Source organism: Sporothrix brasiliensis (genome assembly GCF_000820605.1).
Source record: "Sporothrix brasiliensis 5110 chromosome Unknown Cont19, whole genome shotgun sequence".
In the NCBI taxonomy this organism is placed as follows: Eukaryota; Fungi; Ascomycota; class Sordariomycetes; order Ophiostomatales; family Ophiostomataceae; genus Sporothrix; species Sporothrix brasiliensis.
The window spans coordinates 2,377,512-2,391,663 of NW_024467138.1; the positions used below are offsets into that span (position 1 = coordinate 2,377,512).

Genomic DNA, 14,152 nt, shown 5'->3' on the forward strand with positions numbered 1-14,152 from the left:
ACAAAATGTATGTCATCGTAGCATAGATCTAGAGATTGCTGTGAAGGTGTGTACTCATACTAGGGAAAGCGCGATACGCACTCTTTAGATGCGCACCTTCACTCTTACCTTTTTTATGGGTAATACAGTGTACGCCCTGATAAGGAAATACGTAAATAGAAAATCACGGAATCGTGCGACACGACGTTCCCCCCTCCGTCATGTATCATACATCACCTACCTACCATACCTATACTCTGTAACCTATGATCCTACCATATCACACGCTTTGTGGTCTATTCTCTCCTTTTATTTCCGAATTTATGGCTCCATTCAAGGACATCTTCAAGATCATCTCGGCTCTCATCAAGATAGCCGACATCTCACTCAAAGCCAGAGCACTGAGACGCCGCCGCAATGCGTCAAGAGAATCATCATCATCAAAACCAGAACCACCAATGGCAGCAACTTTCAGAAATGCCAACAGCGGCTGCCACGACGAACAAGAATATAACTCTGACGTCGACTCTTGATATAAGTTCCACTACAATTCGTATGCATTATTGGTGATAGTAGCGGCTGTTGTTTAGGCACGGGCTACGGTAGCGGAGGCGGCACTGTCGTGATCACATCGACATTCCGCGCAAACAGGACCAGCCACACGCTAGCAAGCCTTCCCGCTGATGGCTTCTAAGTCAAGACACGAGCAGTCAGAGCGTCTGCCCTGCGTGACATCTGCCACAGAGGGTCCCAAATCGCATTAACAAAGAAACACGCAAATATCAGAGATGTCGGCCAGCGCACATCTAAAACATATTTCTCATTCGCCCTACCGAAGATCACGCCGAAACCTGGCCACAATTTGGAACATGTGCAACAGCAGCGATTTCTACAAACAAGAAACAACTCGGGCAGAGCCTGCGACAGTGTTTGCGTCTCTACACCTCTATCTGTTTTTTTTTTTTTCATTTTTTTTCATCGCTTCTCCTCCTCCCTATTTGGTGCACTTGTTTGAGTGCTGCGGTAGAGATATGAAACTAATGTTCTGCTACTCTGGTGGAGGCCCCCCCTCGCTGGTAATCTTCCTGTTATTGGGTGCATTCTCGTTTACCAGAGACCTACTGCTTTCGTTGGTTTTTGGGCAGGGATCGTGTCACTACTTACCGCAGGGCTTGTCATAGGTTAGATTCTTATGAGGCGAGGAAAGGTGGAAGGCATGCTGAAATAGACACAATCAAGCCATATTGAGCCACTTTGAATCACTCGGCCCTACAGAAGGAGCCTACGCAACGATGTCCCTTTCGACGAACTCACATTTAAGAGGGGCTTGCTACCCTGTGAGGTTCCTTGAGCGTTGTGGTTGCGCTGGCTTAATTTTAATACCTTAGCAAGCCGTGGCTTTGTATGTTGTGGTATTTTAATAACAGGTGCCACGAGAGAAACGGTACAGTGGTCACGATGTATCTACCTCGGAATTCTCCCTACTCCCGCTGCAACCGTCGATCCCGCCACTTCCGCCACCTTCGTGCTGCACGAAGTGCCACACGAGGTGATGGAAGCACCAAATGCAGTACTTTGTTCGTAGGAACAAGACGTTATGGAACATGTACGTCGTATGAGAGTGAAAAGACAAGGAGACAGCCGCGTAGAAAAGTAGGCTATTTTGGAGTAAGGACAATATATTTTTTAGCTGTTGAAGTCTGCTGCATTTCATAGCCTCCTTACAGAGCTCCTCGTTCTATGAATGAATGAATGTGATGCGTTGTACCCAAAATCACGAAACAAATGAAGCGAGACATCGAGCTTCTCCACCATATGGGGAACAGCAGTCTGCGTTGGTAGGCCATTGCTCTACCTCTGGCTGGCTTTTCGCTGCCCATGCATCCGCCCAATATGCCGCAGCAGCGCTCGGAAATCATCAGCTTCCCGCCTACGTAGCAGGGGAACTGTGGTGAAACTTTTCACATACTGTGATGCCGTACGTGAAGGCTAGGAAACAAACGGTGAGGAGGAAGGCTGAGATTTCGGATACTTTATGTGCGAAGAATGAAATAAGACAGGGCATGAAAGGAGCCCGGTGCTCTGCTGCCATCACTACGACGGAGAAACGACAGGAGGCAGCCACTCAGATACTCGCAATCGTCCCCTGTTTATCGGCGTATAGGCCTGGGCCGCCCCTCATGTATTTTGACATCTATCTACATGGTATTGACCTAGAAAAGCTAATGCAGACATCAATGCGCACACGCATATGTTGAGAATACCGTTACAGCGGGAATATTTCCAAGTGGCACTTCTTTGTCAAGATTGCTTCTTCGCCCTCAGCATGAACTGAAAGACTCGTAGAATACACTACGCAGTATGTATGCACGCCGTTATTCCAACATTTTTTCATTACGACCGACAGTTTGAATAAGGAAACTATGTAAAGCCGCCAGGTCGACTCTAGATGGCTCAGCGATGATCCCCATACGTGGGAGCAGTGGACACCAGCGAGCATACCACAAATTTATGGCCTGTTGTTTTGGTCCAGGACTGGTCAATTTGTGGTGGTGTGAGCGGCGCCTCCGCATCAAAGTTGTCTCGCTTTGAGAATGTTCTTTTATGTTGGGAGAGTTGGGTTATATCCGTGAACGTCATACGTATGCGCCGAACAGAGACTGATGGTGCACACATTGACTTTAGAATAGAGCACTCACGAGCATGAAGCACATAATATTTTTGATGCGTTTTTGTGTCGCCTGAGCCCGTAGTTGATTTCCAAATAGGGTCCTTCACAGGCCCAACAGAGAAGCACAAACAAGAGAGCTTGGCGGAAAAGACGGGATAACGGAGTGTCATCTTTACAACGCTAGGAAGCTACCCGGTATAACCGACAGCCTTTGTGGGCGATCTCGGCTTGGTTGGTGCTAAAACATTGCAAGTAGTTCGCGGAAACGAAACGGACATTGTTCAGAGCGTGGCAGTTTGTCTTAAAAAACCGAGTTTTGTGTATAGTTTTTGGAGGACGTGATAAAGGTACGCTATCCGCGCATGAAGCTCCCTTTCGCAGTCTGGCGACTTTGTCCTCCAACGGCCATACCAGGCTGCTTCGGTCTATAGACGGCGAGACTCTGACCTTTCCTTTCTTACATAGGATCAGACCCGAAAGCAGCCAGCACACTGTCAAAAATAAACGTGAGCTGGGCTCTACTTACGCTTTGTAATTACCAGATGCAAAACCTTATGCTAACAGCCTCGCCGCCTGAATAGCCTCTTGAAGGGTAAGCTGGGTGGCCGCATCTTTTGCACCGGTGTTGCAGGCCGCAAACAAGGCCTAGTCCGCAAGAGGAAACAGAGATTCAGGTTGAGACCGGAAAGAGAAGCAGTCCAGGGAGGACTGAGGCAAGACCATGTGTAAGAGATGCCTGGTGGACGTTTGAGAGTGATAAAAGAACAGTTGGAAGCCCTAAACGCGGCATTGGACATCCATGGAGGCTTGCGTCCGCTTTCGGTACTCTCACGGGGCCCACGAGACAACCATCTGTGGACCCGTCATCCTTGTCCAAAGACTATCGATCACTGGAACCGCATGAAGAGTAAGAGTGTTCTCTTTTCTTTCTTTTTTCCTTTTTCCTTTCCTTTCCTCTCCTTTCCTTTTCTTATTTTCTTTTCTTTTCTTTTTTGACAGCGTGGCGTGTCGACAGCGTGTCTTACTCGGTGTGCCATGCCAGCGTAGATAACGCAAAGAACCTAGGCCAAAGAGATCGAGAGGACCATTAAAGAGTGGCTCTGTACAAAATATCATCCTGGCGCATACAAAATACACCGCCTCAAAAATATCGCCAGATCAGTGTTGTCCATGTTCATCTGTGCGCCAACTTTTCGTAACCTACTTCTTATTGCACTCTTCCGATCAGTACCAGTGACCGTTGAATACGATATAATCATCCGTAACATTCGTCGCGCTCTTTCGCTCTCGCCTGTCAAAGAACTGTATGGGAGGGATTTTGTATTTGCACCGATGGTCGCCCAACGGCACCACAGTTATATTGGGCTGAGGACCTGACCTAAGCCTAAAATTAGGCCTCTTTGGCTCAGGCGAGGCCTTCTATATGTGGCCTGGCCCTGCGACTTGAGTGGTGCGTAAGGCATCCATACTTACAAATAGAGAACGCCAACAGCACTCAGACGCGCCCCTGCTAGCATAGTTCGAACACGTTCACCGCCCAATTGAAGCGCACTCTCCCCGGAGTCACGCCGCGCACTATAACAACACCAGGTTGTATCTTAGCAGGGAGCGACTCGAGGGGGCCTCCTGGACAAAGCCGGAATTTCCACAGGTACAAAATATGCCCCACAGCTCAAGAAACAACGCTAGTGCATTTTGCGAGGCTTTGGATCCTCAGTCCGGTGCCTCGGATTGGCTACCAGGGTCCACCTGCCTCCGCCAAGCACGATCAGAGAATGAGAGCCCAGCGCTGTCCACGCAGCCTTACCGACCGCGCCTGCTGATTTGGACGACACACGTTGCCCCTTCTCCATTAGAACGAAGAGACGAAGGGCTAGAAAATAGGAACGCAAAAAATAGGCCACAAACCCCGAGAAGGCCAGGGCCGCGACTTCCCTCCCCTCTGCCTCACAACTTCTTTGCCTCCTCTTTTTTTGCTACCTTGCACGACTGCCTCCGAAAGCCTTCCTCCCTCCCGCGCCTCGGTTTTTTCTTCTCCTCACAACCACCTGCTGCGCTTTGCATTTGTTCCCGCTCGCAGCCGTCGCATGTGTCGCACTTCTTGCTTTCCTTTTCTTATCCTTCAAATTTCGTTGCCTTCTGCACGCTGCGCGCCTTTCTATCGCTTTTCTACTTTCCGCGTTCTTCCGGGTCGCCGGACTTCAGTGCCGACCCCGTCGCATCCCTCCCCCAGACCGTATGTCCTCGACAAATGCACGCAGCCGCACAATTCACATAACGCATCGAGAATAACGTTGTCATCGCTGCGGATCCGGCCGTCCGACTGCCGTTTCCCGCCTGCAATGGACCCTCCCAACAAGCGGCGCCGACTGGCGCCCAAGCTCCCAGATCCGCCACCCTCCCCGGACATGGCGAAGGCTGCAAAGGCAACTACACCTGCGAAGGCGGCAGCGCAACCGACAGTTTCCGGCGCCGAGCAGGTACATATCCCCTAGATCCACCCCAATTGTTTCGCCGTTGCCTCAATTGCTGCTTGGGCTACTCGGCGCCTTTTGCTGCCTATTTTTAATGGCCTGGGGCTTTGCGCGCAATTTCCGCCTTCAGCCTTGCTCCTACAGTCACCTACCAAATTTTGCCTGCCACCCCCCACTCTCACCAGACCTCAGTCAGTTAACCCAAACCTTCAGATCCAAATAACTTCGAACGATACCCCGATAACCGATGCTCGCGATGTCGAAACCGGAGCCGACACGCAACGACACGACTTCGAGACATTCGCGAAACACTTGCAAGATGCCGCTATGTATATCTATCGTCAGGGTCAAAAGCTTCCTTACGCCAAAGTCTCCGCGCTTTTGCTAAAGTGGGAAGACGACGTAACGTCGTCGACCGACCTAACTTCGCTGGAGCACGTACTCCGCAGCCGTTACAATTTCAGCACAGAGCACTGGGGAATTCCTACTTCTATCGACCCAGGTGCTAGCCTAAAATCCCGGATCGCCAGTTTTTTGGATCAGGCGAGCGTAGATCACCTGTTGATCATATATTACGTCGGCCATGGCCACAACAGCCTTGACAATCAGCTGTACTGGTCCTGGTGAGTTAATCTTGCCACGGGCAATAAACCCTATAGTTGCGTGTCAAGCGGCAGCCGAGCGATTATTGCGCTGCCACCGCGGACTTCTTGTCTGAAAGTACTCTTATGGGTGATCAGTATGGACGACAGCTAACCGCAGTTTGATGTTATCTTTTCCTTCGATACAGCAATGCTCGTGAAGATTCTCCGAGACTAAAGTGGAACACCATACGGAGCACAATCGAGGACTCTCACTCCGATGTCCTTCTCCTTCTCGACAGTTGTGCGCCAAGACATATGCCTGTTTCCGGAAGCAATGGCGCGAAGCAAGCGATCGCAGCCTCTACATACGATGCCGGCCTGCGAGAGCTCGGAACGCGAACGTTCACATCCTACCTAGCCGAATCTTTACAGAAACTGGGTAACGGGCGACCTTTCAGCGCACAGCACCTGTACGACGACATTGTCAATATCCAACAAAGCTACGACCTTCACTACCCGCCCAGAGTGAAGTACAGCCCGAATGGCAAGCCGACAACAATTGTGCCTCATGCACCGATATTCTTCAACTTGACACCTGCTAAAGCCACGATTGATTTGGCCCCGATGCCAAGAGGCCACCAGCTACCTCAAGCACAAAATGGCGCCAATGCTACATCAAAAGCTGCCGGTCACGAGTCTGCTGAGAGCCGCGATGCACCAGTCATCAGTCCTGCTGCTGTTGCCGATATGGTCTTTAACGAGCCCCGACTGTTGGTCTGTACCACGTTTGTGGGTGACCCTGGTCCGGATATGACTGGCTTTAACCAATGGTTAGCAAACACACCCTCTTTGGCTTCCAAGGTCGCCGTCGAGGGCATGTTTCTTGGCCCACCAACAGTCCTGCTCATCTCCATCCCACAGTCCTTGTGGACTGTCATTCAAGACGCCAAGATATGCTTTTCCTTGGGTTATATCAACTCGCACAACTTGATCAACCTGTACAACGGCCTGATGAAATCCACAACAGTACCACATTCACACCCTACTGCATTAGCTAGGGACATTGAGGATGGGAGGACGCTTCTTGAGGCCCGTGAAGCGGCTGTCAACACTTCGCCGACCTACCGAAATGATTTCCATACTTACCAGCAGCAGCCAGCAGCCCCGCAGACTCAACAGCAGCAATCTCAGAAAATGCCAGGCGCCCTGCCACCACTGCTACAACAACATCACCAACCTCAACACCAACAATCGCCGTTGAAGTTCCACTCCTCTCCTCAACACCAATCCACGTTGCTAACTCCGCAGCTTCCACAGCTACCAACTCCAATAGCACATCCCCATCAGCCGTTGCCTTTACCAGTACCTCAGCGTCAAAACTCCCAGGTGCATTCAACTGCTCATTTTCACGAACTGGGTCCTACCAGTCATTACGAGGCAAATGGCTCCATCCGGCGGGACTCGATTCCACAGTTACAAGAGCATCCTAATCAGCGGTTCACGCCCCCTGCACACAGTATTTCACTTCCTCGCATTGTTTCGCGAGGTGGTAGCCCCACCCTGCCCAAGGACGAAAGAGAAGATTCCGAGGAAATGAAGGAGGCTGCAGAGCAACTGAAAGCACTTAGCCATGTCCGCCCGACGAACGGCAATACTCCACCCCCGTTTACTGCGAGTGGCCATCTGTTGAAGATCGCACAGGACGTCATAAAGTGCCAGACTGACGACTCTGCCTCAGAGGAAACCGAAATGAAAAACGGAGAAGAGGACACGTCTTCACCGCCCAAAAAGGGCAAGCCAAAGAAGGACTATCGGTTTAAAACTGCAAAGTCACAAGATGGGCAGCTTGTTCGATCTCGGTCCAAATCTGATATTTCTCAGTCGCTCCCAAGCTTGCAGTCTCAAACCTCGAAACCCGAAGTACAGTGCGACTGGTGCAGCCACGAACCGTTTAAAGACCACTCTTCGTTGAGAAAGCACGTTGCTTCAGCGCACACTAGGCCATTCCCATGTGCCTTCTCGTTTGCTGGATGTACGAGCACGTTTGGATCCAAAAACGAATGGAAGCGCCACATTGCTTCGCAGCATTTGTGCCTCCAATACTACCGTTGCTCGGACTGCTCGCAAGGATCTATAGATGGTAAAGGGAACGAATTTAATCGGAAGGACCTCTTTACACAACACCTCCGTCGAATGCACGCGCCGCCCTACATCCGGAAAGCTATCCAGAAGAGAGATGCAAAGGTTGAGACGGAGTGGGAAGAGTACGTCAAAGATATGCAGAAGTCCTGCTGTATCGTTCGGAGACTCCCTCCTCAACGATCTGCTTGTCCCAGACCGGACTGTAACCGTCTTTTTGAAGGCCGTAGTGCTTGGGATGAATGGACTGAACACGTTGGTCGTCATATGGAGAATGGCGAGGGCGAGTTTCTCGGAGTGGATGATCTTCTTATCTCGTGGGCCCTGGACGAGGGAATCATCTCTCGGACTGAAGACAACACTTATCGCCTCTGCAACCCCATGGGTAGTGGGACTGGTGGCGGAAGCAACGGAAACGGTGGAAACATGAGCAACAGCGGTGTCAGCAGTAACGCCAATGCCAATTCCAACAGCAGCAATAATGGAAATGGTAGCGGAAACAACTGGAGTACAGCCACTACGGTCAACACTGTTGACACCAGCAGCAACGATAATATGAGTCGGAATGGAAACATCGACCTTGGCACCAACGACGACAACTCTCTTCCACCAAGTACGAATGCAGACGGTGCCAAAGACAACGCCTCTCCTCAAATATCAGTCGTAAACCCCGTCACCGACACGAACGGCTTGCCTCCTCAGCAAACCGACAAGCTGACCATGCCTCCAACGCCACCCCAGCCAACAACCCAGCTCCAACCCAGCTCAGCTGAGAAGTCAGTAAAGGAGACCGAGAAACCAGCAAGGAGTCCAACGAAAGAGGTCGTGTCAACGGCAAATGAGAATGCGAGTACTCCGAATACTGTCAGTACTGTGGATAATGCTGCTATTGCTGCAGTAGATACCCTAACTGCTGCTGCTGCTGCTGCCATTAGCAGCCTTAGCGAAGACAAACAGGTCGGTAACATTCGCCCACCGAGTGGGGCGGATTCCGGGGAGAAGCCTGTCGCAGCATCGAAGATTGAAGATCTCTCAGGGCTTCAGTCTATCACAGTGGCTGCTATTGCGGCAGCAGCTGCTTTGCAACAGCATGAGAACGAGGAAAACACAAACGGCGCCATGGATGTGGACGGCTAAAAGTGCATTTTCTACATACGTTTTATTTCTTTTCTTTTCTATGTGTCTCGATTTTTTCACTACTTAGCGCAAGCATCACGACCGTTACGTCCTCACGTTTGATTTTGGGAGGTAGACGGAATATTATTGGGACCTATTCCAAACATTGGTTCGCGATTTATCGATCAATCCTGCTCAGCGGAGCAAAATTTCCTTCGACAAAACGAAAAGGTCATGTTACATTCCGCGATGGAGAAAGGATAAAAAGTACATATACCTATTTGTATATGCACATATTATTGTATATGGTACCGAGTACATGTAGTAAATATCGGCCGAATCGAATGGCAATACACAGGCACCAGGCCATACATCGAAACGAACATGTGACATTTCGACACTTTACCGCATTATATATTTGACTATCATAACATAGTCACGCTACAAATGTCGTTCGCTATGCTTGTTTTTTCACCCGGTTATGTATGAACCGCTGTATGCTAGCCGGCGTGCCTCATATTTTGCTACTTCCACCCATGCCCTTCGGCTTTTCTTCTACTTCATCGTCGCCAGGGAGCCGCGTGATGATGCGCTCTAGCCCCTCACGCAATGATGGGTGCATACCTGTCTTGGAGTTGGGCCGGTCTGTGGCTGCGTCGACGAACACCTGCACGAAAACACCAACTGCGCGGACGCCGGGCTGGCCCTGGGCAAAAAGTCCGATTTCATAGTGGACACTAGACTGGCCGAGCCTCTTAACACGAAGGCCAAGCTCGGCAACATCGGGGAAGGATATGGATGCAAAGTAGTCAGTGTGTGAGTGGACTACCATGCCGTACTGAGGCGTACGGCGAGCTGGATCGAAGCCACCACAGTGGCGGATGAGATATGTGTTGACAACTGAGTCGAAGAGGAAGTTGTAGATGCTGTTGTTCATGTGCGCGTACATATCATTATCGGCCCTGGGCGAGTTAGCCAGAAATCCCAGTGTTATACGTGCCTTGTGTAAAATATGCGACAACAGTCCTGCAGGGTTTTCGACGCTCACCATCGTGTACGGTAATCGAGAATAAAAGGATAGTCTTCACGTTTGCGGGACTTGAGGGGGGCTAGCGAAGGCATTGTGTATATTACTTTGTAGAAATAATAAAAACTGAGGGTGCGACGATGAGCTCAAAATACTATCAAGCTACAATTGAATGGTAATGAGAACAACAGAACTAAAGCTTGTGAGGTTGCGCAAACCAGGTTGAATAGGCCAGCATTAATGTCCCGGGTGAGATACGGGCATTGGCCTCCAGCGGATAGTCAGCCTCGGCTCTCTATTCAAAGTGACCTTGCCAGGTCTTTTTGCGGGGGGTGGGGGGGGCTACTTTCCTTTTTTTGGTCTGCCTTTTCGCATTGTGGTGGTCCCCACTGAAACCTCTGAACAAAACAGCCTGACGCAAAATTCTGCCAGATCCAGAGTGTCTCACCGCCTAAATTTTTGACAGACAACGTCGACACTGCGACGGGCCAAGCAGACAATGTTCACCACTGCATACATCCAAAACGTTCGGCTTGCAATTATTACGAAACGAGAAGGTATTGAGGACCACTTCAGGTTGTACACCGTATACTAATCCTTACGGAGAAATCAGCTGGCAATTCCTGCCCCCCTTGAAACTAGCATTTGGTTGAAATTGCCCTCCATCCCAGATTCGCCAATCGACAACACTCCACTGCGATCCGTCCGTCCCCTGCACTCGCGCCCACAGATCAGAAGATTCAAACTGGCGTATTATTTATTGCGTCTGTTCCCGCCTCGAACTTTCTCCACAAAGGGGGCGAGAGCTACAACTGCATATACGCTTTTCAGAAGCGCCTGCTTGCCCAGGTCGGGCTCTACACCAGCAATGTCGGACACGCAGCAAGTCGGAACTGCATCGGCGGCTGCATCCGCGGTAATTCAAGATGCCATGGGTCCAAATGCAGTGGTCAAGGCGCCCGAAGCAGATTTTTCTAATCCTTTCACCGTGGCCCAGGCAGCGCCGTCAGAACCGTCTCAGGCGACCGACGACACCCCGGAAACAAAAGCAAAGGCAGCGAAGCTGGATAGAAGCCACGACGCTGCCACGGCATCGCACAGAGGTATCTTGGCGGTTGTAGAAGAAACCGTCAAATCATCCTCTGCAGCGCCAGCTGGGCCGTCTTTAACCTCGTCCGATGCTGTCCGCGATGACCGCGCCGCTAACTGGCCGGATCGCTACTACCTGGAGGGCGGCCTGCGCCGAGTCAAACCCTACTACTACACCTATAATACATGGGTAAAGGAACGCTGGCGGGGACGGTCTCTGCTGGATGTTTTTGAGAGTGAATTTCGGGACCGCCCTTTGGCCTACTACCGTCGAGCCATGGAGTCGGGTACCGTAAAAGTCAGCGAGAAAATTGTCGGTCCGGATCACGTGCTGAAAAACGGTGAACGTGTCTCGCATACCCTCCACCGCCACGAGCCGCCTGTCACCGCCGACCCCGTTCAGATAATTCATGAGGATGATGATATGTTGGTTATAAACAAGCCAGCAGGTGTTCCGGTACACCCAGCTGGTCGCTACCAATACAACTCGGTGGTGGAGATCCTAAAGCATGAGCGGGGACCTGGGTTTATTCCCTACCCTTGCAACCGGCTGGATCGCCTGACGAGCGGTATCATGTTCTTGGCCAAGTCACCTGCGACAGCGAAGCGACTGAGTCTGCAGATTCAAGCACGTGTTGTCCGCAAAGAATATCTGGCACGGGTGGTAGGTCGGTTCCCTGACGGCGAGGTTATTTGCGACCAGCCCATTCTGCAGATCTCGCCAAAGCTGGGCCTTAACCGCGTACGGGCCAACGGCCGGTCTGCGCGTACCGTTTTCAAACGGCTTGCCTACTACCGGCCGGATGGAGAGAAGGGCGATGCGTCTCCGTCTGAAGGACCGGAATCACGTACAGGCTATTCTATCGTTCGCTGCCTGCCAGTCACTGGCCGCACGCATCAGCTCCGTGTGCATTTACAGTATCTCGGCCACCCCATCGAGAACGATCCCATCTATGCCAACCAGAGAGTGTGGGGCTTTGACCTAGGCCAGGGCGATGCCGATGCTTCTGTACATACCGACGAGGACATTATCAGCCGCCTCTCGCGGATGGGCAAGGAAGATGTCGCTGAGGCTGTTGCCTACTACGATGAGATGGTCGACGAGTACCACAAGCGCAAGGCCGAGCGCATGTCGGGCCACGTGTGCGAGGAGTGTGACACGCCGCTATACACGGACCCGGGCTCGCACGAGCTCTCACTATGGCTGCACAGCCTGCGATATGAGGCTGCCGATGGTGCTTGGAGTTATGTCAGTCCACTCCCTGCGTGGGCCTTGCCGCCAAACGGCGCAAGTGGCCCGACTGAAGTGGGCAAACTAGACGACCTCGTGGGCGCCGCAGGTGCTCCCGGTTTTGAGGCAGAGCCGGATACAAAAGCAGATGATGCAGTCAGCAAGAAGGAAATGAACTCCATAATGACGGGTGCCGCAGGCCCCAGCACAGACACTACAACAGCCCCAGCGGCCGAAACTGGTGCGTCAACTCCTACTATTGCACCAGAGACACCGGTACCAACGGTGGAACCACCGAAACAGGCGTCCGGGTCTTAGATGCGGCTTGGTTTTCTACTAAAAAAAATAAAAAATAAAGTCCGTTACATCTTTTCAAATATTGAATGCAATGTCGACGCTCATCCTGGACAAGTGAGGCTTTGTCTTGTTGGTTCATATCTTTGACTTTAGTATCGTCTTGGATTTTCCGCAAGTGTGCGGTTCACTGTAAGACACTCGTGTCATATGACCGTTCCGTTCGACGGCAAAGTATACCTAATTTCTTCCTGGCTCTCAAGGTGTCTCACCCACACGGTCGAAACGATATCTATACACAGTGCATTTCGAAGCAGCGCATGTTGCGGACATATGAGGATATGTCAAGGTGCTTCATCGCAAATAGGATGTTGTGGCAATAGAACGTGCCTCGGCGGTGTCAATCTGCATAAGCACATGCTTTATTCGCAAAGTGCTGAACCATCGTTCACGCTTTTAAGTCAACACACTTCCCGTTAAAGGTAAAGCGCCTTGAGTTGTATCTGCATCTATTCACGCTTTATACGTGCTGTTAATCAACAGTATGAGGTTTTATGCCAAACGGTCTTTGTCAGTTTGATTCTACAAATACATTCAATCTTACGACGTGCAGGCGGGGATGTCTCCTAACCCGGAAGGTATCGATCGTTCGAAAAGATTGCCCAACCACAGAGTAGATGTAGCGCCGGGATGTGCGCAAGGGCGATAGCGTTGCAGTGGAGCGATGTGCGGCCGATCCGCCAGACTTTGTGTCGGTCGAGGCTCTGACACCAACTCTGGGGTCGGTGCGAACATCTGTTCCTTTTATCCTCCGATGCAAGAAGCGAATACATTTGTCTGTTTTTTCTTTTTTCGTTTTTTTTTTTTTTTTTTTTTTTTTTTTTTCGTTTCGTGACTCTCCCGTCTATCATCCTTCTCCTCGAGTGACTTAGTCCCGATTCTCCTTTTACTCACAGAATAAACAAAGCCAACCTTCCATTCCCTCCAGTGCCTATCAAATCTCTCTTTAATACGTCCTCGATAATTATTACCCTAAAGTACTGGTGCTAACGCTCGATGGAAAGCTGGTTTGCCCCTCTGCCCCCTGTTGGTCAATGGAGGGTCGCAGCATGCAGATGGCCCCGAAGTATGCAGGGCGACAGAGGCCGATCTGTTTCCGTTGGTCGGTCGATTTTTGCTGAACTTAGATTTCCCTCGTGCACCAATCACATGCCAGAGAGCCATGACCACCTCAACTAGGGATGCAAGCGAGCCCAGAAGTCGTCGTCCAAATGATCGAATCTGTTTCCTTCGCCGCCGTTTGGGTGTGAGAACTTCCGAGACTGTAATGAGCTAAAAGCGCCACGCGTTGTACTTCATCTCAACGGAAGCCAGTACTGAGGTTTTTCATTGGTTTTCAAAGGGTTGCATTCCGTAACCTATTGGAGGTCACGCCTTAACACGATGGCTCCTGACCGTCAGTCTGCCGACCGATCCCTTCTCAAGACCATCGCAGTAACGATCACTTGGTGAGGAAGGAGTGCGTGGCCGATTGTCGTCGTCTTCCTC

The 14,152-nt window shown here is 51.0% G+C and overlaps 4 protein-coding genes across 4 annotated transcripts; 3 read left to right on the forward strand and 1 right to left on the reverse strand.

Annotated features, from left to right (window-relative positions):
- Window positions 1–6,023: 6,023 nt before the first annotated feature.
- On the forward strand, window positions 6,024–6,969 carry SPBR_00878 (uncharacterized protein; the record flags this gene model as incomplete). Its single annotated transcript, XM_040759197.1, has 2 exons — window positions 6,024–6,734; window positions 6,871–6,969. The coding sequence occupies 2 exons, from the start codon at window positions 6,024–6,026 to the stop codon at window positions 6,967–6,969; spliced, it is 810 nt and encodes a 269-aa protein (XP_040618459.1).
- Window positions 6,970–8,114: 1,145 nt separating this feature from the next.
- SPBR_00918 (uncharacterized protein) lies at window positions 8,115–8,984 on the forward strand (the record flags this gene model as incomplete). Its single annotated transcript, XM_040759237.1, has 1 exon — window positions 8,115–8,984. The coding sequence occupies one exon, from the start codon at window positions 8,115–8,117 to the stop codon at window positions 8,982–8,984; it is 870 nt and encodes a 289-aa protein (XP_040618460.1).
- A 493-nt stretch (window positions 8,985–9,477) lies between these two features.
- SPBR_01065 (acyl-CoA thioester hydrolase) lies at window positions 9,478–10,014 on the reverse strand (the record flags this gene model as incomplete). Its single annotated transcript, XM_040759384.1, has 1 exon — window positions 9,478–10,014. One exon carries the CDS (start codon window positions 10,012–10,014, stop codon window positions 9,478–9,480), a length of 537 nt encoding a protein of 178 aa, XP_040618461.1.
- Window positions 10,015–10,858: 844 nt separating this feature from the next.
- SPBR_00432 (tRNA pseudouridine synthase 9) lies at window positions 10,859–12,628 on the forward strand (the record flags this gene model as incomplete). The annotated part of the gene is made up of 1 exon (XM_040758751.1): window positions 10,859–12,628. One exon carries the CDS (start codon window positions 10,859–10,861, stop codon window positions 12,626–12,628), a length of 1,770 nt encoding a protein of 589 aa, XP_040618462.1.
- Window positions 12,629–14,152: the final 1,524 nt, after the last annotated feature.